Below are 20591 nucleotides of genomic sequence, written 5' to 3'. Positions count from 1 at the left end.
TGTCAGAACTCAGACGTCGGGCAACAGGGAACTGCTCTGTGTTTTGGACCATTGAGGGAAGTTACAGGAAAAAGCCATGATGCCTGAAGCATGTTCCAAAGATTAAACTGGAGCTACACATTGTGGCCCAGGCCTGTTATCCTTGTGACTCCAGCAGCTGAGGCAGGAGGATTGAAAGTTCGAGGCCAGCCTGGGAAACGTAGTGAGACCCTGTCTCAAAATAGAGTGAAAAGGGTGGGTATGATGCTCAGTGGCTGCCCCCCAACCCCCCCCCCCCAACTCCCATGAAGATTAAACTGAGGGAGGAAATATTGGCAATAAGGAATCAAATTAGCAAGTCGCACCCCCCACATGATAGCCTAAGAATGCTGCAAAGAGGGTCTGGATCAATATAGAGGCAGTGGGAACAAAGAGAAGGAAACTGATGCAAAGAACTATGAAGACCTGACATCTCCGAGTCTTGGCCAATGATTTGGATTTTTGGAAGGGAGAGTGTATGAGTTTTCTATTGATGCTATAGCAAGTTACCACACAGTTGAGGGCTTCAAGGAACACAGACTTATTGTCTTCCATTTCTAGAGGTTTGAAGTCTAACACAGATCTGTGGGCTAAACATAAAGGTATCTGCAGGGTTTCATTCCTCCCCGGAGTCATAGGGTAGAATCTATTTTCTTTTTCTAGCTTCTAGAGTTTGTGTGCACTTCTTGGCTTATGGTCCCTTCTTCCATGTGTGAGGCAGCCATGGCTGGAATAGCCTTCTTCATATCACATCACTCTGGCTCTGACTCTTTTGCCTCCCACTTCCACCATATATATATTTTTTGAATGGGAATTGAATCCAGGCGTGCTTTGCTACTGAGCCACATTCCCAGTCATTTTTATTTTTTATTATGGGACAGAGTCTCACTAAGTTGCTTAGGCTGACCTGCAACTTGCAGTACTCTTGCCATAGCCTCCCAAATTTCTGGGTTTGCTTTTATTTAAGGAGCCTTATGATTCCACTGGGTCCAATTGGAGAATCCAGAATACTTGGATCTCAAATTCAGATGTTTAGTTGCCTAATTATATCTGCAACATTAATTTCCCTTTGCACCTGTAGACTAAAATATCAACAGGTTCTGAAGTATAGCTTATGCATATCTTTGGGATCATTATTCTGCCTCCCTCAGAGACACAGGCTCTCTTTGCATTTTTTTGAAGGAAGGATCGACCATTAGAAAACACCTAGGCTTTCATGTACAGTAGAACGAAGTCAGAAACAGTTAAAGAAAGAAAAACTAGAAAAAGATAATTTCAGTGTTATACAGAATGAGAGAAGGAGAGAAATGGGGAAGGAGGAAGAGTGAAAATATTCACATCATTATTTCCCATCAAAACATACATTTATTACTTTCCCACTTTACTTATTTATTTTTTTGTTACTGAGGAGTTAACCCAGAGACATTTTACCTCTACCTACATTCCCAACCCTTTTTAATTTTGAGACAGGATCTCACTAAGTTGTTTAGGGCCTTGAACCTGTGATCCTCCTATGTCAGCCTCTGGAGTTGCTGGGATTATCAGTGTGCACACTGCACTTTCCTATTTTAAAGAGGTGCTTTCTTGAATCTGTAAGAAAGTATCTTTGAAAAGATGTCCAGCATTTAGTATGGGATGTCCCAGGATGCAGGGCTTCACTGTAACTTGCCATTAAAGAGTGTCCTGCTTAGGCATGCAATCAGAATGAATGCTAGAGGGATTGTAGCGATCATCTGTGGGCCCTCACCCATGGACACTCAGGCACCTAATAAGTACCATGCTGAATGCCCTAGATTTTTTGGCCACTTGCCTAACTTACCCACTACTGTGCTGTGGTTTAGATCTCCTAGTTGTGGGTGATCTGTGAATTGTTGCCATTCCCAGTTTGTTTCAAGGGGTTCTCATGATTAACTACATCCTCCTCTGAATGAAGACTGCTCAGCCCATTCACAAAAATGTTGAGCTATAGAATATCCTGACAACAATATGCACGTGTGATTTCCTTCCATTGTAGTGAAGGCTAAAAAGTTTTTCTTTTCTGGCATGGAAATTGAACTCTAAGGGATAAGAGAATATGAAAGAAATATAACATTTTTCACAAAATCTCCATTCACCACCACCATCTGCTTGGTGAACCTCTGTTCTCTTTTAAAACCTACATCATGTGTTGCCTCCTTCCAGAAGCCTCCCCATGTCCCCTTCTCCTCTAATATATTATAATTTTTTTCTAGCTGTCCTTGGTAGGCATCTTCTGTTATGTTACACAATAATTTAAAAGAAAATTTTCTCCACCCTAATAAACCATAATACCACAGAAGCAGGAGCCAAGTGTCACCAGTGCTTGTCTGAGATCAAGCACATAGAAAGACTTAAATATTTTGTGAAAGAATGAATGATATTTTGATTTCTCCAAAGGATATTTATAAGTAAGCTAGAAAACGCTAATTGTTTGGAGGCAGAATTGCATGCATACAAGTAAGACAGATACATTGAGTAACTTAGTAAAAATGATATCTCTATTATAGCAAAACATGGATAAAGTATAAAATGGGATCCAGTATAGGTGTCAAGTCAAAACCCCTTCCTTTCTGGCAACATGTAGGTGAAGATTTAGAAAATTAGCTGAAACTCACTTACCACATAGGTATTTTGTTATTACTTAATACAGTTAGCCATTTACAGTGTACACACAGGTCCAAAGCACCAGGCCAAGCACTATGGCAATAAATGAAAAAGATCTCCATCTAAACAGCTGCTATTAAAACATTCTTATGTGACTTGCCCCAAGCACTCGCTCAACACACATCGTTTCCATTGATGCAAGGTGAAATCCTATTGCAGATTATTTCCTGTTAGTACTGGAAACGTGTTTGTGCTTGTCGAAATCTGGCTCTACTGTCATTGCCACGGTTGCCCACACAGCATTTTGTTCATACCTCTTGAGGGTGATTTTCATTTTATATTCTGGCTTTCTATATGTGTCTCTGTCTTCTAAAATAAGATCTGTAGAAAAATTCCATCTCATTACCTGTAAATGCAGTTGTGTGGGAACACAGCCACACTCACACCATTATGTGTTGAATATGATTGCTGTTGCATTACAATTAGTGGAATCAAGGAATTGCAGCAGAGATCCTACAGCCCACAAAGCCAGAAATGTTTACTGTACTGCCCTTTATAGAAAAAGCTTGCTGACATCTGTTCTAATGTATTGAGAGATCCTTAAAGGAAAGAGTTATGTTTCATTCTTTTTGGTTTCAACCCAAACATCAGAAGTACATTTAATGGAATTAATGTACTAATGATTTAATGAATGTTTGAGTGCTCATTGGGCTGGACACAGTTCTAGGTGCTGAGGGAACCTCACCCAAAGAGCAAATTTCTGGTCTCATAGAGTCTATGTTCTAATGCTGGTAACAATGGGGAGAGACAGAGCAGTGAACAACACGTAATAGAATGTGTCAGCAATAAATGTCATAGAGAAAAGCAAAATGAGATGGGGGAGAAGGATTGCCCAGTGGGCGGGTGATCATGGTGGTAGTAGAGGAATTAGGTTTATGTGAAAAGACCATGTGGGGGTAAGCAAAAGATGGGGAATGTTTGGCATGTTTGAGGACTCACCAGGAGGCCATGTGCCCACAGCAAAGCAAGCCAAGAGGTAGTGTGGGAGAAAATGAGCTCACTGTCTGAATTGGTTTTCTGGGGCTGGTTTTATCCTGGTGAATTTCTCTCTGAGGTGGGAAGCCTCTGGTGAAGGAGAAACAGGATCTGACATGTTTTAACAAGGTCTGTGGCTTCAGAATGGAGGATAGAGTACAAGGGGAAGGGGAAATGTGAGCAGAAGCTAAGAAACAAGTTAGAAAGCTCTTGCCATCTTGGAGATGGCACTGGGTTGGCCCATGATAATGGTGGTGGTGATTACAACTCCAGATTCTGGCTTCTCAAGCCAGCTATTGAATGAGTGCATAAAATGCTGGCATTTCCTTTAGGGTACACACTGCACCTGCTTCTGGAAATTCTTATGGCACCACTCTGGGATGGAATCCTAACATTTGTACTAAAAATACAATTATCATGCTGTATTTGTTTCTGTGCTGGACTTATTTCATTCTTTCACTCAACATAATGTCCTTTAACTCCATCCATGTTGCTGCAGATGATAGTGAAGTAGGACAGAAGAGGATGGATATCCAAGGAATTTTCAGGAAGCAGGTTTATTGACTACAGGGTTCAGAGGTAGCTGTCACCTAAGAATTCTTCCTCTGAACAAAGATTTTGGAAAATTTTTTGAACTTTATACCCACTGAGGTTGGGCTTGGAGTTTCCATGACATATGATCTCTGTTCCATCCCCTAGACTACACACAGGTTTCACGAGTTTTTAACCAAGAACATAGAGATAATATCTTTTTGTACAACAAGCTTACAAACTAACTCTGTCACACCTTTTTGTGCAAACCTGGCATTTACAAGAAAGAGAAAACTACCATCCACAATAACCTCTGCAGATATCTTGCTGATCTGACCAGAGGAGAAGCTTAATTATGGCAAAGGTCTTTGGAGTGGGGGTACCCAGTCTACTTCAATAGGATTCATTCTTTTTCCCCCCTTTTTGTGGCTGAATAATATTCCATCATGTCTATGAGCCACATTTCTTTATCCACTCAGCTTATGGGCACTTATGCTGATTTCATATCTTGGCTATTATGAATAGTGCTGCAATGAACATAGGGGTGCAAATGTTTCCTTGACCTACTGATTTCATTTCCTTTGAATACCTAGTAGTGGGATTGCTGGGTCATATGGTAGGTCTACTTTCAGGTTTTTTTGAAAAATCTTCATACTGCTTTTCCATGTATCAAATGATAATGCTGTACCCATAAATAGGTACAAAAGTGTATGTTAATTAAAAATAAAAATTAAATGAAAAAATTAACAGCACAGTTACCATAGCTCTCTAGACATAATCTGATACTCCCCCCCTCTGTGGAGATACATCAGTAGGTGTTCTTGTCTTTACCTGAGAACAAAGCAGAGCAAAAGGATACATTTTCCCCTGCAATTTCTATGCTTCTTATAGGAAGGGAGAAGAAATTCGATTTGAAGATAATTCTTTTTCCATGATTAACTAAAATAATATTTAATAGGTAAAAACAAAACAACAATGTAAAAAAAAAAACCTTTCAATTTCCTATGAGCCATCTGTAGGAGAGTTGGCTGGGATGAAGTAGAATGATTGTTTGTTACAACAGTAGCCTTATGGTTTCTATTCAGGCTGCGGAACGATGATTATGTTTTAATATTTCAAATTCTGGGTACTCCTTTATTCTTTCTTATGTAGTAAATATTAGTAAATGGTTGAATATTTTTTTAAAGCTCCTGGGGTTTTAGGAAACCAGTAGCTTTTAAATTTTTAACAGGTTCAGGACATACTTTCCACTTTTAATGATCATTTACCATTCAGTTGGTAGCAAGATGAGCATCACATGGCATTTTGGACGGATGATGTTTCAGAGAAGGTCACGGTATTCTAGAAATTGTGAATTTGGTAAATAAGCAGAGGTGTGAATACAAATGATGGATTGTCAGAATCACTAAACATAGCTTTGGACATGAAGCCTCCCCATAAATCTGGTGGGGGGCCCCCTCCCCTTGCAAGTAATTTGAACTTCCCGACCACTGGGTGAGCTGCACTGTTCTCCCACAGCCTGCAGTGGGCTGCATCTAATATGCCCGCCAGTGCTCCACAGACCTCTGCTAATGGTCTTGAAAGGGAGAAGGTTCAAAGAGGCTTGGTTCCCAGGCCTGCTAATGAGCATGAGGCCTCTTCACCCTAATGAACCAGGGCTTGTGTGGGATTCTTTGCCCTCCCTTTTTGAAGGCAAGGCAGGCGGGAGCTCACAAAAGCAGCAAGGTCTTTATGGCGAGGGGAGTGTGCAGCTGGGCCACCCCAAGGTGGCCTGGAGGGGAGCAACAAAGCTGACGGAGGTCGTGTCCAGGCCAGCACAGTTATGAGTGTGAGGCGGGACCTCCTGCCAGCTTGGCCTGTTGCTGGCAGCAATGACAAGTCCGCAGTGGGAGATTTCAGACCAGGAGGGCTACACAGGTCGCTCAACAGCCCTTGCAAGCCTTCTTAAATTGCTTTTTAAGCTGCATTTGTTATCATTGTTAGAACTTATCAAATGAATATGATAACCACCAAAATCCTTGTTCTAATTAGCTAAATTGTTGTTCTAAATATTAACCATTGGTACTAAAGCTCACTGTAGCGGCCAAAACGTCCTCCAGATATTTTTATCTCTCTCTGCCCACCCACGTCCAACTGCATGATTAAACAATAGAATTATTCAGAAAAGTAACAAACACTTGCCAAAAATATTGCCTTTGTCACAATCATCTTTGTGGAAGTCAAAGTTTTTCTCACGAATAGATTAGAAAATGACATCCTGTATTTAAACTAGAATTATTTCTACTGAAATATGTGCATTTGATTTCACCTATGCTCAATGACCATTTCTGCAGTGACTGCTTCTTTACTATTAGAAAGTCTGGTTTGGTATCGCAAAGTAAAAGTCCTTAAAACACATGTACTGTAATATGTAACTTCATAAATTCAAAGTTATAAATGACTATAGTTTCATAATGAACATTTCTACGTTTTAATTTTCAATCAAGGTTAAAGCCTGGCTGTGACACAATACAATTTTTTCTGATTAAACACAGGTTATGAAAATTACAAGTTTTAATTACTTGCCAGTTTGGAATGAGGCCTTTTAAGAACCAAACTGAAAAACAAATTGCCACTTTCAGTTACTGGAAATTTGAGCAAACGTTACAATGTCCTCTTCCCCCCACATCCCCCCAATAGAGAGAAGAGACTTGGAATGTACACACACATTTACCCTTCCATGACCTGTGTTTGGAATTATTCTGAGATGCATTCAAAGCTGACAGCCCCCCATGGCTGACCCCCTCGTGCCTAATCAAATCTTGCGTTCTGTTTCCAGATAGCTGATCAGCTTCCTTGGATTTTGATGACACCAGAGAGCTTTGCCTGAAGATGGAAACACTGGAGTCGGAACTGACCTGCCCTATTTGTCTGGAGCTCTTTGAGGACCCTCTCCTGCTGCCCTGCGCACACAGCCTCTGCTTCAACTGCGCCCACCGCATCTTGGTGTCACACTGTGCCACCAACGAGTCTGTGGAGTCCATCAGCGCCTTCCAGTGCCCCACCTGCCGGCATGTCATCACGCTCAGCCAGCGAGGTCTAGACGGGCTCAAGCGCAACGTCACCCTGCAGAACATCATCGACAGGTTCCAGAAAGCATCAGTGAGCGGGCCCAATTCCCCCAGTGAGACCCGTCGGGAGCGGGCCTTTGATACCAGCACCATGTCTTCTGCTGAGAAGGTCCTCTGCCAGTTCTGTGACCAGGATCCTGCCCAGGATGCGGTGAAGACCTGTGTCACTTGTGAAGTGTCCTACTGTGATGAGTGCCTGAAAGCCACTCACCCGAACAAGAAGCCCTTTACAGGCCATCGTCTGATTGAGCCAATCCCGGACTCGCACATCCGGGGGCTGATGTGCCTGGAGCACGAGGATGAGAAGGTGAATATGTACTGTGTGACCGATGACCAGTTAATCTGTGCCTTGTGTAAACTGGTTGGGCGGCACCGCGATCATCAGGTGGCAGCTTTGAGTGAGCGCTATGACAAATTGAAGGTTAGTCCGATCCGCCTTAAGCCAACCCCTTTCTGCCAGCAAATGTCATGGAAATAAGAAGTGTATTCACTGCTAGCTACATGGCAGGTGAAGGTTTTCTCTTCACCTTTGTTATCTGATTAGTTTTAGCATGTTTTTGGCAGCCTATAAATGTTACACAATAAGGGTATCTTGTAAAAGTTGACTGCTGATTGTAATTTTAGCGTTGTCAAGGTGAGGGTGAATTCTAAAAATCTGGATCATTTTCAATCTTTGCAGTTCTTGCTAAGAGAGTGCTGCTTTGAGAGAGAGAGTACGCGAGCACGAATGAGAAAATGAGCGCAAAAAGAATTGGCTGATAGAATATGGCTGTGGGCGTTTGGGGGCCATTTATTTTCCTCACTCATCTGGGAAAACTAATTCACTGTCATTGTACCTATATCTAGTTACTACACAAACAAAAGAATAGAAGAAGGAATGTTTGTAGCAAATGTGGGATTTTAGAGGACACGTGGCCTTTTCTTCTTGTCTAAATGATATCCAGCTTATTGGTTAACTAGAGCACTCTGAAAATCTCAGGTTTCATGAAAGAATTCCTTTCCACGTAGGCGTTTTATTCCGCGAAGTTACAGGCAAGACTGTTTGAACTTAACTTTTAATATGAAATTATTACCCTAATTCCACCTTGGGGGCTAATAATTAATATGACTATATGTCAAATAAAAAAATCACTCTCTAAATATGGCTAGAAAGCACCAGGGAAGAAATAAAAAGCCGTCTCCAGATGTCTGTTCAACTTTAGGCAACCGTGGGGCTAATTATTGAAAACTCAGCTGAGAGAGTTGGAGGGAGAGACTGTGTTCACCAGCTAATTTTAGATCACAAGACACCAATTAAAAGGAAAGGAAGTATAAATTAAAGCTCTCAGTAAATATATACTGAAGTCCTTCCTCTCAGGAAAAACACATACCAAGTGGTTGAGCAAACAAAATGAATCATGTGATCCAAAGAGTATTATCACTTGGAGAACTTCGTCACCTTTAACAAATGGTTCCTATCACTTCTCCTTTGCGCTAATGGGTGGTTGTGTTTACTTGGGGCACAGTTTGTGATGGTGGAATTAACAGATCACATCTGGGATTTGACTTGGCTATTTTCTTGACACACTGAGGGAGGATGACAGACTGAAGTGAATCCCTGCTTTTAAATGTCACTTGGGCAACAAAAGCATCACCTGGGCAATGTGCTTAATTTCAAGTGTCCAAAGAGTGACTGGCACAGATCCATCTTTAAACCATGTACAGGAAGTTAAGCAAAAGGGTTAAGGTGACAAAGAAAAGTGGAGAAAGGTACCCGTAGTTTTTTAGTGCTTTGCACGGCCGTAGCAGAAAAAAGTACTACCAAAGTCATTAATCGCAAAGGCGACACATGCATGAATTGTGCTTCTAAAGTCAGTTCTTCAAAAATCGATATGACTGCAATTTTTAAAAGCCAAGGTGATCTTTTGTAACCCCCTTCTTTGTTGTTGGGAGGGGAGGAGGTTCAGGATCATTGAACAGAGATGTTTGATCTTTGTTTTCCTATAGTAAACATCCCAAACCTTTCCCCTCATTTATAAAAAAAAAAAAAAATGTTCCTTTGATTGGATTAATGCTATCTTTTAATGATTGTTTGTTAAAACACTATAATCATAATGATGTTCCATATTCAAACAGACTTGATATTTAAATCTGGTAATCAAGTTCTGATCATTACTTGGGTACTGTCACAGCAGTTATTAATTATTTACCTAACAGCTTTAAATTTATGAAGAGAGACTGTCATACTCTAGCCTTTTTGTGATGAAAATGAAAATCTTCAATCATTGCTTGCCTAATCAAGCCAGTGGGTTATCGGTCCTTGGTGCTATCACAGGGAGGGCCTGACAATTAACAATGTAGTATATTTTGTTTTATAATTACATAAATATGAGCATATAAACAGCATCCAGTGTGCCTAAATACATTTATAGCTATTCAACAAAATGTGCTTATGAGCAATTATTTACAGCCATTCAGCAAAATGTGTTTATGAGCATTTTAACAAATAACGTACTAGCATGGCATGTTTGTTCTGAAACATGCCACTGATGTTATAATAAAAAAAAAAAACTAGAAGAATATAGGACATTTGGGTGAAATTTTAGTGATCACAGATGTATGAACATATGTACTTCCTTGTTTTGTTTAAAATCTCAGTACAATATAAATGTTGATTTTTGAAGGAAGTAATAGCATACTGAAAGAACCAAAACCAAGGAAGTGTGTTTTTGTTAATTGTGACTTTGGTTTGAAAGAGTAAATGCACTCTGTACACTTTTTCTGTAGTCCTGGAATCTCATAGAGATTTGTGATGATGTGAAAACATAGATGAAGCACAGGGATATTTGAGAATGCTTTCATTGACAAGATGATAGATTGACTTTAGTTATTTGGATGTAAGGACCCAGGTATCTTTGGCTTGAAAATATAGTTGTCCCTCTGTTAAAATCCACTATACAAAGGGGAATCCTGCAATGATTATGAAGAATAATTATTTCCTTCAATAACACTAAACTTTGGGGAACCTTCTTAAGTTATTTCAGATCTTGGTATAAAAGATATGTGTTTATATAAAGAAATGGAATATAGTTTTATATATCACAGTGTTTTCCTAAGCACAAAAGAAAAAAAAAAAGACAACATATTCCAACATGTAGAATTCATGCAAATCAAATCTTCCACATCGTCTGAAATAGTGTCATGTCAGTAGTCTAATGCTTTCAGAAACTGTGTGTTGAGAAGCACTCATGAAATATTGAACTAAATAGAAGATTAAAGTAGTATTTCCTGAACCCTATTTTAAGAAACGCCAAATGCAAAGTCTCTAAATGGAGCATATCAGAATACATAGAATACAGACCTTTTTTTTTTCATTATTCAAATTGAATTTTAAGATGCCTCTCAATCCTCCAAATCATGGATTAAAATTTTGATTTGTGAAGTACACAACATATAAGAGAATTTCATATAATGCCTTCCAGAGTTTTCAAGGAATTACAATGAAGTAATAGCTCATTTTCTCTTCCAGCATACTATGTTGGAACTCTTGATTCTTTTCTCTGGTTACACCTATAAAAATATAGCAGTTGAGAATAATTAACCTTTCCTTGCCCTTCACTTTCATCATAGCCCCTTCAAATGAGCTGAATTGAAGTTCTAAACCATGGTCTTTTTTTCTAACTCTAAAGGCTGGCTATAGGAGGGAGTTTGTTTAATACAGATTTCAATGGATCATCCTATTGTAATTTTTAATATATATATTCTTAATATCTTTATTTTGTTGTTTGTTTATTTTTTATGTGGTGCTGAGGATCGAACCCAGTGCCTTGCATATGCTAGGTGAGTGCTCATACCGCTGAGCCACAACCCCAGCCCCTCCTATTGTAATTTTTAAATGATCTGATCAAAATTTTCAGTTATATCTCAGCCTTCCTTTTGTAGCGCTTGTCATCAGGAGGAAGACATGAGATTTCACTCCTTCTATTTTTTAATATATTTATAATTTTTATGATCTATTGATTATAGATTTAAACAATTGATTTTATATGCATATTTTAGCTGTAGTTGGGTACAATATTTTATTTAACCCATATTTAGGTGGTGCTGAGGATCGAACCCAGCGCCTTGCACATTCTAGGAAAGCACTCTATTGCTGAGCCACAACCCCAGCCTCATTAAATTGTATTGATTTTTGAAAGTCTTTTCCAATTTGTAACTGTGAAAGTTTTAGTAGCTACTAAGATAGACCTTTTCTTTTTCCTTAAGAGTTTCTATAGCTGGTTACTTCTCTGTGAATAGCTGCAGATATTGTGCAGGTTCTAGTGTAAGATGTGTGTGTGTGTGTGTGTGTGTGTGTGTGTGTGTGTGTGTATGTAAGAGAGAGGTACAAATATACCTATAACATACATGTGTATGTATGCATACATTCATTTGTTTGTTTATTTTAATATCAGAATTTTTCTGAATCCAAATTATATGGAGGCAAATTCAAGTGACCATTATTTCTTCTAGGCATATTTCATTCTGCAGGCAAGAGATGATGAAAAACAGAGCAATGTTAGCTATATTCCTATTATCTGAAATATTTCATCTATTTTCTAAATGTTTGGTAGATGGGTAGAAGTTGTTTTTGAACTTGGTGTAGACTTCAAGAAAAGATTTTTTTTTCTTTTTTTCTTTTCTTTGTATTTCAAAGTTCCAAGGATGAGAGGGGTTTTTTTGTTTTTTTTCTCATTTTTGTTTGTTTGTTTGTTTTTGGTTTGTTTGTTTTGGTGCCTGGGATTGAACCCAGGGGTGCTTAACAACTGAACCACACCCCAGCACTTTTTAGTTTTTATTTTGAGACAGGGTCTCACTAAAGTCCTTAGGGCCTGGCTGAATTGCTAGGGCTGACTTTGAACTTGCGATCCTCCACTGGAATTACAGGCATGTGGTACTGTGCAAGGCAGCATAAGTATTTTTTTTTAAATGTATGTTTCTATTTATTGATTTCCAATTTAAATACCTTAAGATTGCTCAAGGCAATTGCATGTGCTCTTACTTATAAATATAGCATCATGTATTAAACACTAGAATGACTATTAATTGTGTCTTCAGGTTTTCCGTAGCATAGGCTCATTGTTTCATTCTGCTTAGTCAATTAATGACTTAGACAGGTACATTTAAACCTCTTACTAATAATGAAGATTTCTGGAAAGTGAAAATTTCAAGTTCTCATAGTATTTTTTTTTAATTTACTTTACGACTTTTGAAGCTATGTCTATAAGAATATGTAAGTTCATATAGTTTTTTGGAAATTATGAAAAATTAAGTTTAAATATGTTTATTAAGTGAAGAGAATATGAACAGAAATGGTCCCTGCCTTTATGGAGCTTATAGTCTAGTAGAAAATTCTAACAGCCAAATATTTTCTCTGTTGGTGGAAGGCAGATTGTTCTCAAAGCAAGGACACTGACCCTAGCATTAGAGATGCTTTTTTTTTTTCCAAGAAAAAGGGCCATCACACCTACCATTTCCAAGTCTTGTATTAAAAAACACTGTCAAATTTACTAGATGTCTGTAAAATTCCTTTTATTGGACTTTCAGTTTTTACTTCATACCATATATGGCCTCCTTAGTGTAACCTTTATATAGTTTTTCAAAGTAGTTCACAATAATTCCAGGTTAGATTTTAACACAAGATGCAGATATACCTAATTTGATGTTTCATCATGTGGTATGTGAGACTCACATTTTCTAAAATGTTTTGGTTTATGGGGTCTCACCACTTCCAACTCATTTCTTTTAAAATGCAATTGTTTGTGATTATTTCAATGGCCACATGTCTTTAGTCTGCAACAGTGTATTTTTTATACATTCCCATGTGATAAAATGATTTCCAAATATTTGTAAAATGTATTCAACTATTTTAATTTTTTTAATTTGGTACAACAAGTATTTATGATGGATCGAGTAAAAAGAAATATCTGCGGGAATATGTTCTTAATGGAAAGCTCAAGGGCACTCCCTGCCCTGCTTCTCACCTCTCTTTTCCCCAATGAGTCACCTCTCCCCTCCTTAACTTGTAGAGAGGAATGCATTATTGCCTGACAATTTTTTATGATTAGGATCATTTTTTTTGGTAAGCTCAGGGAGTTCCGGAAAATGCACAGACAAGTACACAAGGAACCTCTTAGTCTTGGTTCTGTGTAACAAATGTATTCTTAGGGCATGTTGCTTAACATTTCTATGCTGCATGTTACTCGTCTATAAAATGGGGAGAATAACATACTGTACTTACTTTCACAGAAACTTGGGAAAGCAAAATAAAGTGTTTCATTTAAACCCTTGACATTGTGGCTGACTCAAAGAAAGTCTGCTATACATGGTAGTTCTATTATTAGAAACCAGGAGGTAGAGTGTGTATTGGTTGAGTGTGTGGACTTTGGCAATAGATGGGCTGCTAGGTATTTTTTTAAATCATTGCTTGCATTATTTGTCTAGGGGTCCACATTGTTACTTTAATGTGTTTTGTAGTTTAATTTCTAAAGCACCTGGCCAAAGGCAGAGGCACGACAATAAACACTTGTTGATGGACATGTACAGTTGATTGGTTTAGATGAGTGGGGATTCGGAGGAGGAAGAGATAACTCTGGGTTTGAGTAGACAATAAACCTTGCTTCAGGGTGGTGGGATTTAAGCTGCTCTGACAGATCAGTGGATTATGCATCAAAGAGGTGTAGTGAGGCCTGCAGAGACCTGTCTACAGCAATAGGGGAGATAGCTTTGGGACTGTAGACAATGCTAAATAGATTGTGGGGTTCTGACTGAGGGGCCAAGAGGGGCATTGTTGGAAGAATCATCATTTTTTTAAGTATATTTCTTTTAATTGTCAATGGGACTTTATTTTTATTTATTTATATGTGGTGCTGAGAATTGAACCCAGTGCCTCACACATGATAGGCAAACACTCTACCACTGAGCCACAACCAACCCCAGCCCTGGAAGAATCATCTTAATGGAAATTTTGAAAGTCTTCACATGCCAGGTTAAGAGTTTGGAGTATTTTTACTCTTGTCTCTAAGACTATAGTGAAGTGATTTCTTTTTGAGAGAGGGGCTAATGCAATATATATTTTCTCTAAGAAATGTTGAAAGAGGATATCAGAATGATTAGGGTTACTGCATTCACAGAAGAAACAAAGAATCCTTTAGATTTTGTGGTCTTTGCTTTAATTGGCAAAATTCACCATCCTGTCAACAGAAATGCATCAAAGTGTGAGATTCAAAGTCTTGCCCCTGAAGATTAAGAATAAATAGGAGGTGTCAGTGTTGATCAGCTCTTGGATCCAAGCATAAACATGATGCTTCTCTTGTGTTCTTGGCCCAGAAAGACAGTGATAATAGTGTGGGACTTTCTTCTGGCTTTTGATTCATGATAAGGAGAGTACTGTTCAATCCTCCAAGTACCTACTGCAGGTCCCAGTAACATGTAGGAACCAGGAGCAACCTTAGAGCTCAGATTGCTCCACCCCATTCTACAGCTGTGGAAATTGGGGCTGAGAGTGGCAAACCAAGTTGCCTCAAATCACCTTGAAGAGATAGTGATTCTGAATTATAAGCACAGTTTCCTTGCTGCTCAGTTTGTCTTATATCTCATTCAGTACCTTCTACCGTAGCTAACTATGCCAACACAGGCAGCATTACATTTTGAGTGTTTCAGCCTTCTATGTGGCCTTTTTGAGTTTTTCAGAAATAAGTACAGTGGGCTTTTTTTTTTTTTTTTGGAGATTTTTAGGTTGTAATGATCAAAACCCTTTTAGTCTATGCCATTGACAAATCATAAATTATTCTTAGAAAGACTAGTGAATTTTTTTCACATTGACTAGGTAAATAATAAAGTGGCTGTGAGTGGCTGGGGAAAGTAAATGACTGAAGTTTTAAATTTTTTTCCCCTCTCATTATGTGATATAAGCCTTCTGGAAAAATATGATACAACTGCATTTACAAAATCCACTTTAAATTTCTTCACATTATGTTTTGGACTCTGGGACTTTAATGCCTTTTTGCATATCCACGAGGCATAGCTTTTTAAGCTAACAGAGGAAAACACATTTTGTGTTTCTCATCAAAAAGAAAAATGCTAGTAAACTGCTGATCATAGTGATGGCACATAGTAAGCATTGGGTGAACACGAAATAGTATTTTATCTGCACTTTTACAGTTATGATAAAGGCTTCATTGGTGTAATCCAATCATGGATTTCTTGACAGTATCATAAATTACTCATTGGTTATAGGGTTGATTTGTGTTTCCGGCCGACATGGGAAACTTTGAACAACCCTCAAGGGAATCATATGGTGTTAATATCTGGAAATTGCCTAATTCCAAACTTTGGTTTATTGTTCTTTTTAACAAAACCAAATAGTAAACTGGACTTTTAAGAACCAGTGAGTGGTGGATGGAAACAAATGCCTTTAAAAACATACACCATTTTGAAGATGATGTGGATGGGCTGGGCTTTCATGGTCCTGCTTTATCGGGCTCAATCATCTACAATTGTTCCCTAGGAAAGGGAAGCTGGGATTTAGGTTTATACAATAGCTGTCCCATTTCGACACATCTAGACAGATGAGGAAAATGTAGGTGGCATGACGTTCAGGCAGCTTGGATTGGCCACGAGGGGCTCAGCAGGCCAGCTTTCTTTTTTTGTGGTAAGATTACATTTGGTGGGGCGAGGGCTGTGACTTAGAGGTAGAGTGCTCGCCTAGCATAAAAGTAAATTAACTAAAGACATTGTGTCCAACTACAGCTAAAGAGAGAGAGAGAGAGAGAGAGAGAGATTGCACTTGGTGTGCACGTGAAGAAGGTAGCACGCTGGCCCTGGGCTGTGTTCACAGCTGTGTCCCTTAGAATTGGAAGTGGGCAGGGTAGCAGAAGGAAAGTCCTAAAGTAAAGGAACTTGCAGAGGGAGAAGCTTCCAGCTCCTCCTCTGTAGTAGCCCTAGAGATTTTGTTCTTGGTGATCTCTTTGTGTCAGTTGTATACAATGCAAAGAGTAGTGGTGCACAATCTGCTTCTTCCCTTATATCTCCTTTGCTTTTTATGGGGGGGTATTAGAAAGTTACAGGTTTTTATATACATTGTGATAGAATAGGTTTTTATTTTTTCAAAATATTTATTTATTTTTAGTTGTAGTTGGACACAATACCTTTATTTTATTTATTTTTATGCGGTGCTGAGGGCCTCGCACGTGCTAGGCGAGTGCTCTACTGCTGAACCACAACCCCAGCCCCAGGATAGAACAGGTTTTTATTAGTGAAAAGTATGAAACAGCATCATGAAAGCACTTATCCTTTTTTGTGTCTTTATAAATGTTTTTTATATCTGCTTTAACAAAGTCTTTTTTCACAAAAGAAATCTTTTATTCACCCAAGGGATATTTTTATGTAACTACTATGAGATAAGAACTGGGTAAATTTTGGGGATGTAGAAATGAATAGCAAAGTTATTGCTTCATGGTCTAGAGCTAATGACAGATAACATGTAATAAGATCACATAAAAGGGGGCTATGAAAAGAGTACTATGGAGCTCCATCCATGAGATAATTTTTAATGTGAATAATTATCAAAGATTGTTGACTTTGGTGCCAATATCTGGAAATTGCCTAATTTGAAAAGCTGAAGCAAAAACACATTTCAGTGAAAAGCAACATTCAGAGAGGACAAACAGTGACATCCACACTGTTCATTCCTCTGCAGTGATGTGAGGGCAAAATATGAGGGCTCTGATCCACACTAAATTCTGGGCCGGATGCATTCTTATTAAAGGTCTACTGTTCACGGGCTGGACTGTTGGCTCTTCTCACATGCTTTCCTCAGAGGTCCCCATATCCTTCCGGAAAAGGGCTAATAGGTCAGGTAAATATCCAGACTCAGAAGCAGTTAATGCAATTTCCACTCTGAAAGGCCAGGTCTCTAGGAAGAGAGGGATGAGAGGCCAACTCAAGGAAGTGCTATTGTGTTAACCAAGCCAGCTGGTGGACTTGCTTTATCTGAATGGAATTTTTAGGAACTTAAGTGTTAGGATAAATATCCTGAAGTGGTAAGGAGCATTTATTTCCTTCTCCTTTGACCCTGGATAGCACATAGCTGTCCAGAACTCAGTCAATTGCTCTTGGTTGTCCTGGTCAAATTCAAACCTGGGAAGAGTGAAATGGATAAAATTCAGGCTCATGCTGAATATAGCCAGTTGCTTCTGAAAGATCTAGGAGACATGGAGAGGCTGAATGATCTCCACCCAAGGAGGTGCTAGGCCTGTTCCTGGATTGTGAAATTGAACTGTACAGGGTTCCAGTATTCAAGGGCTTCATCTATTTATTTTAGTGTCAGCTTGTTCAGTGAAGCAGTCACAACGGTTCTTCTGAAAATTCATCTGTAAACATATGGCAAGGCCATCATGCAGTCTTCATATGTCTAGGACAAAGTTTGTAGGCCAGGACTGGAAGGTGGTAGACGGAGACAGAGTATCTTTCAAGATACTGCTTTCAGTTGTTGTGAGATGTAGTTCAGGATATTTGTTGATTCAACACTGAGAACCTGCTATTACCAAGCATTTATAATAAAAACTAGCATTCACATTTCTCCAGATTGATAGGTTGCAAAGCACTTTCAAGTATTATTTGATAGTCAGAACAACTGTATCTCCTACAAAAATATGGGAATGATAATACCTGCTAATATTAGGGATCTTGGGGGATTAAATGAGATAATACAGGTCCAAGTGTTTAGCCTAGCATCTAGTAGGTAGAAGCACATCAGTGGTACACAGCAGCCATCTTAGTGATACAAAACACAAGGTCATGAGTAATTGAATAGCATAGAGGCTCTAGGGGTATAGCTTAGTGGTAGAGTGCTTGCCTACCATGCATGAGGCCCTGGGTTCAATCCCCAGTATTGCAAAAACAAAAAAACAAAACCCAAGAAACAATGACCCAAACATAGCACATTTAAAAATTAGTGATAAAGAAAGGGAGAGACAAAGTGTTTTTACCTTCACTTTTGACACCTGGGCTCCCTGGACTGAGCACAGAATTTTTCTTTAAAGTGGTGATGTTGATTAAAAAGGATCTATTTTCAATATTGATATAAAGAAGTAAAAATACAAGGTTGAAATATGTAAATCCATGTAGAATCATTTTATTTACTTACCATAATGTTGAATTATTTGGGGGCTGGGGATGTGGCTCAAGCGGTATCGCGCTCGCCTGGCATGCGTGCGGCCCGGGTTCGATCCTCAGCACCACATACCAACAAAGATGTTGTGTCCGCCGATAACTAAAAAATAAATATTAAAACTCTCTATCTCTCTCTCTCTCTCTCTCTCTCTTTAAAAAAAAAAAGAATTATTTAAATATTCTGCAGCTACTGGGTACCTAAGCATTATGTGAATGAATGAATGAATCTGATGATCCCTAATTTTTTTTTTTTAGAGAGAGAGAGAGAATTTTTTAATATTTATTTTTCAGTTTTCGGTGGACACAACATCTTTATTTTATTTTTATGTGGTGCTGAGGATCGAACCCGGGGCCCCGCGCATGCCAGGCGAGCGCATTACCGCTTGAGCCACATCCCCAGCCCCATGATCCCTAAATTTATTTCATTACATGCAATATGGTCATTTATTTGAACTGGTTATACATAATTTTAGATTCTTGGTCTGTAAGTTTGACATTTCCAATCTTTTAAGAGGCTTAAATAAATTTTGAATAATATTTAGTTTTTTATGCCAAAGCATAGATACAAATGAGAAGGGTCACCATATATATTAGTCAATAATGAAACTTTTTGTCTAGTATTCATTCCTCTTTCTAAGATTGCTAATCAGTCAGAATTGTAGATTGAAATCAGTTTCTTAGACAAGCATATCACAAATATAGCCAGACTTGGTGGCATACCCCTGTAATTCCAGTGACTCAGGAAGTTGAGGAAGAAGGATTCCAAGTTTAAGTTCAGCCTCAGCAGTTTAGCATGACCTTGTTTTTTTTAAAAAAAGAAGGAGAAGGAGAAGGAGAAGGAGAAGGGAGGAAGGGAGGGAGAGAGGGAGAGAGGGAGAGAGGGAGAGAAAGAGAAAGAGAAAGAAAGAGAAAGAAAGAAAGAAAGAGAGAGAGAGACAAGAAAAGGCTGGGACATATAGCTCAGTGGTAGAGTGCCTCTGGGTTCAATTCAAACAAGCAAACAAAACAAAAACACAAACAAAAACAATCTTAAATTCTCTAAACCTCATTTCTGCATCAGTAAAACAGAGATAATAATTCAGAAATAAACCCTATAATACGTGACCCATGGGAAGCTCTGGGCAAAAGATAGTGGTTTCTTTTCCCATTCTTTTTATTTTTTCAATTTTTTTACCTTAGGGCTCTAACTCCCCCTGCCTTATTGCAAATATTAAGCTTTTTTCTATAAAGACAAATTACGCTCTTATAAAAAGTCAGACAATACAGTTTATATAAATAAAAGTGAATTATTTTCCTACTCAGTCCTTCCAGTCCTCCCTCTACCAAATCTTGACTAGTCTTAAAGGACCAACTCAAGACTCATGGTTGACTACTGTAGCTAGCTAGTCACAAAATTCTCTAATCTACATTCTCTATTGTCTTTACTATCCTTTCATAATTACATACATTTGTGCATTATTTTTATAAGCATTGTTTGGGCATATGTCTTTTCTCTCCAAATATTTTCCAATTACCCAAGGCCAGTGAGTATATCTTGCAGTTATTTTGTATCTGATAATTCATTTTTCAACAACTAGAGCATTTAGAAAAGCTGTAGGGTATTTATCAGCAATGAATACTTTTCATATTAATTTATCTAACAAATGATCTCTTTATTGTTTTATTTTTATGTGGTACTGAGGATCGAACCCAGTGCCTCACATGTGCAAGGCAGGCACTCTGCCAACTGAGCTATATCCCAGCCCAGCAATAAATACTTTTGAAACAAATATAAGAACCTATAATCTGTAATAATTTAACTAAATTATAGTCTATCTATTGTGGAGGTAGAATTTTCCCAAGAGATTAAAAAAAAAAAAAAAAGTCAGGCACGGTAACACATGCCTGTAATCCCAGTGGCTCAGGAGACTGAGTTAGAGGATGGCAAATTCAAAGCCAGCCTCAGCAGTTTAGCAAGGTCATAAGCAACTCATTGAGACCCTGTCTGTAAATAAGATACAAAATAGGGCTGGGGATGTGGCTTAGTGGTCAAGTGCCCTGGAATTCAATCCCCGGTACCCTGCCACCACCACCAAAAAAAAG

General features: G+C 38.6%; 1 protein-coding gene across 5 annotated transcripts in view; it reads left to right on the top strand.

The window, feature by feature from the left end:
- The window catches only part of MID1 (midline 1), a 361503-nt gene that overhangs the window by 241774 nt on the left and 99138 nt on the right, over nt 1–20591 (top strand). For 4 of the 5 annotated variants that reach the window (XM_081278340.1, XM_081278342.1, XM_081278341.1 and 1 more), the window contains exon 2: nt 7025–7737. In XM_081278340.1, coding sequence (XP_081134466.1) covers nt 7078–7737 — 660 coding nt within the window. In that variant the 5' untranslated portion in view covers nt 7025–7077. The remainder of the gene's footprint in view (nt 1–7024; nt 7738–20591) is intronic. The other variant, XM_081278343.1, reaches the window with a different exon arrangement.

This window comes from Spermophilus citellus, assembly GCF_964194105.1.
Source record: "Spermophilus citellus genome assembly, chromosome: X".
In the NCBI taxonomy this organism is placed as follows: Eukaryota; Metazoa; Chordata; class Mammalia; order Rodentia; family Sciuridae; genus Spermophilus; species Spermophilus citellus.
The sequence above is the reverse complement of the archived record's forward strand: the minus strand, read 5'-3'. Positions and strand labels throughout refer to the sequence as shown.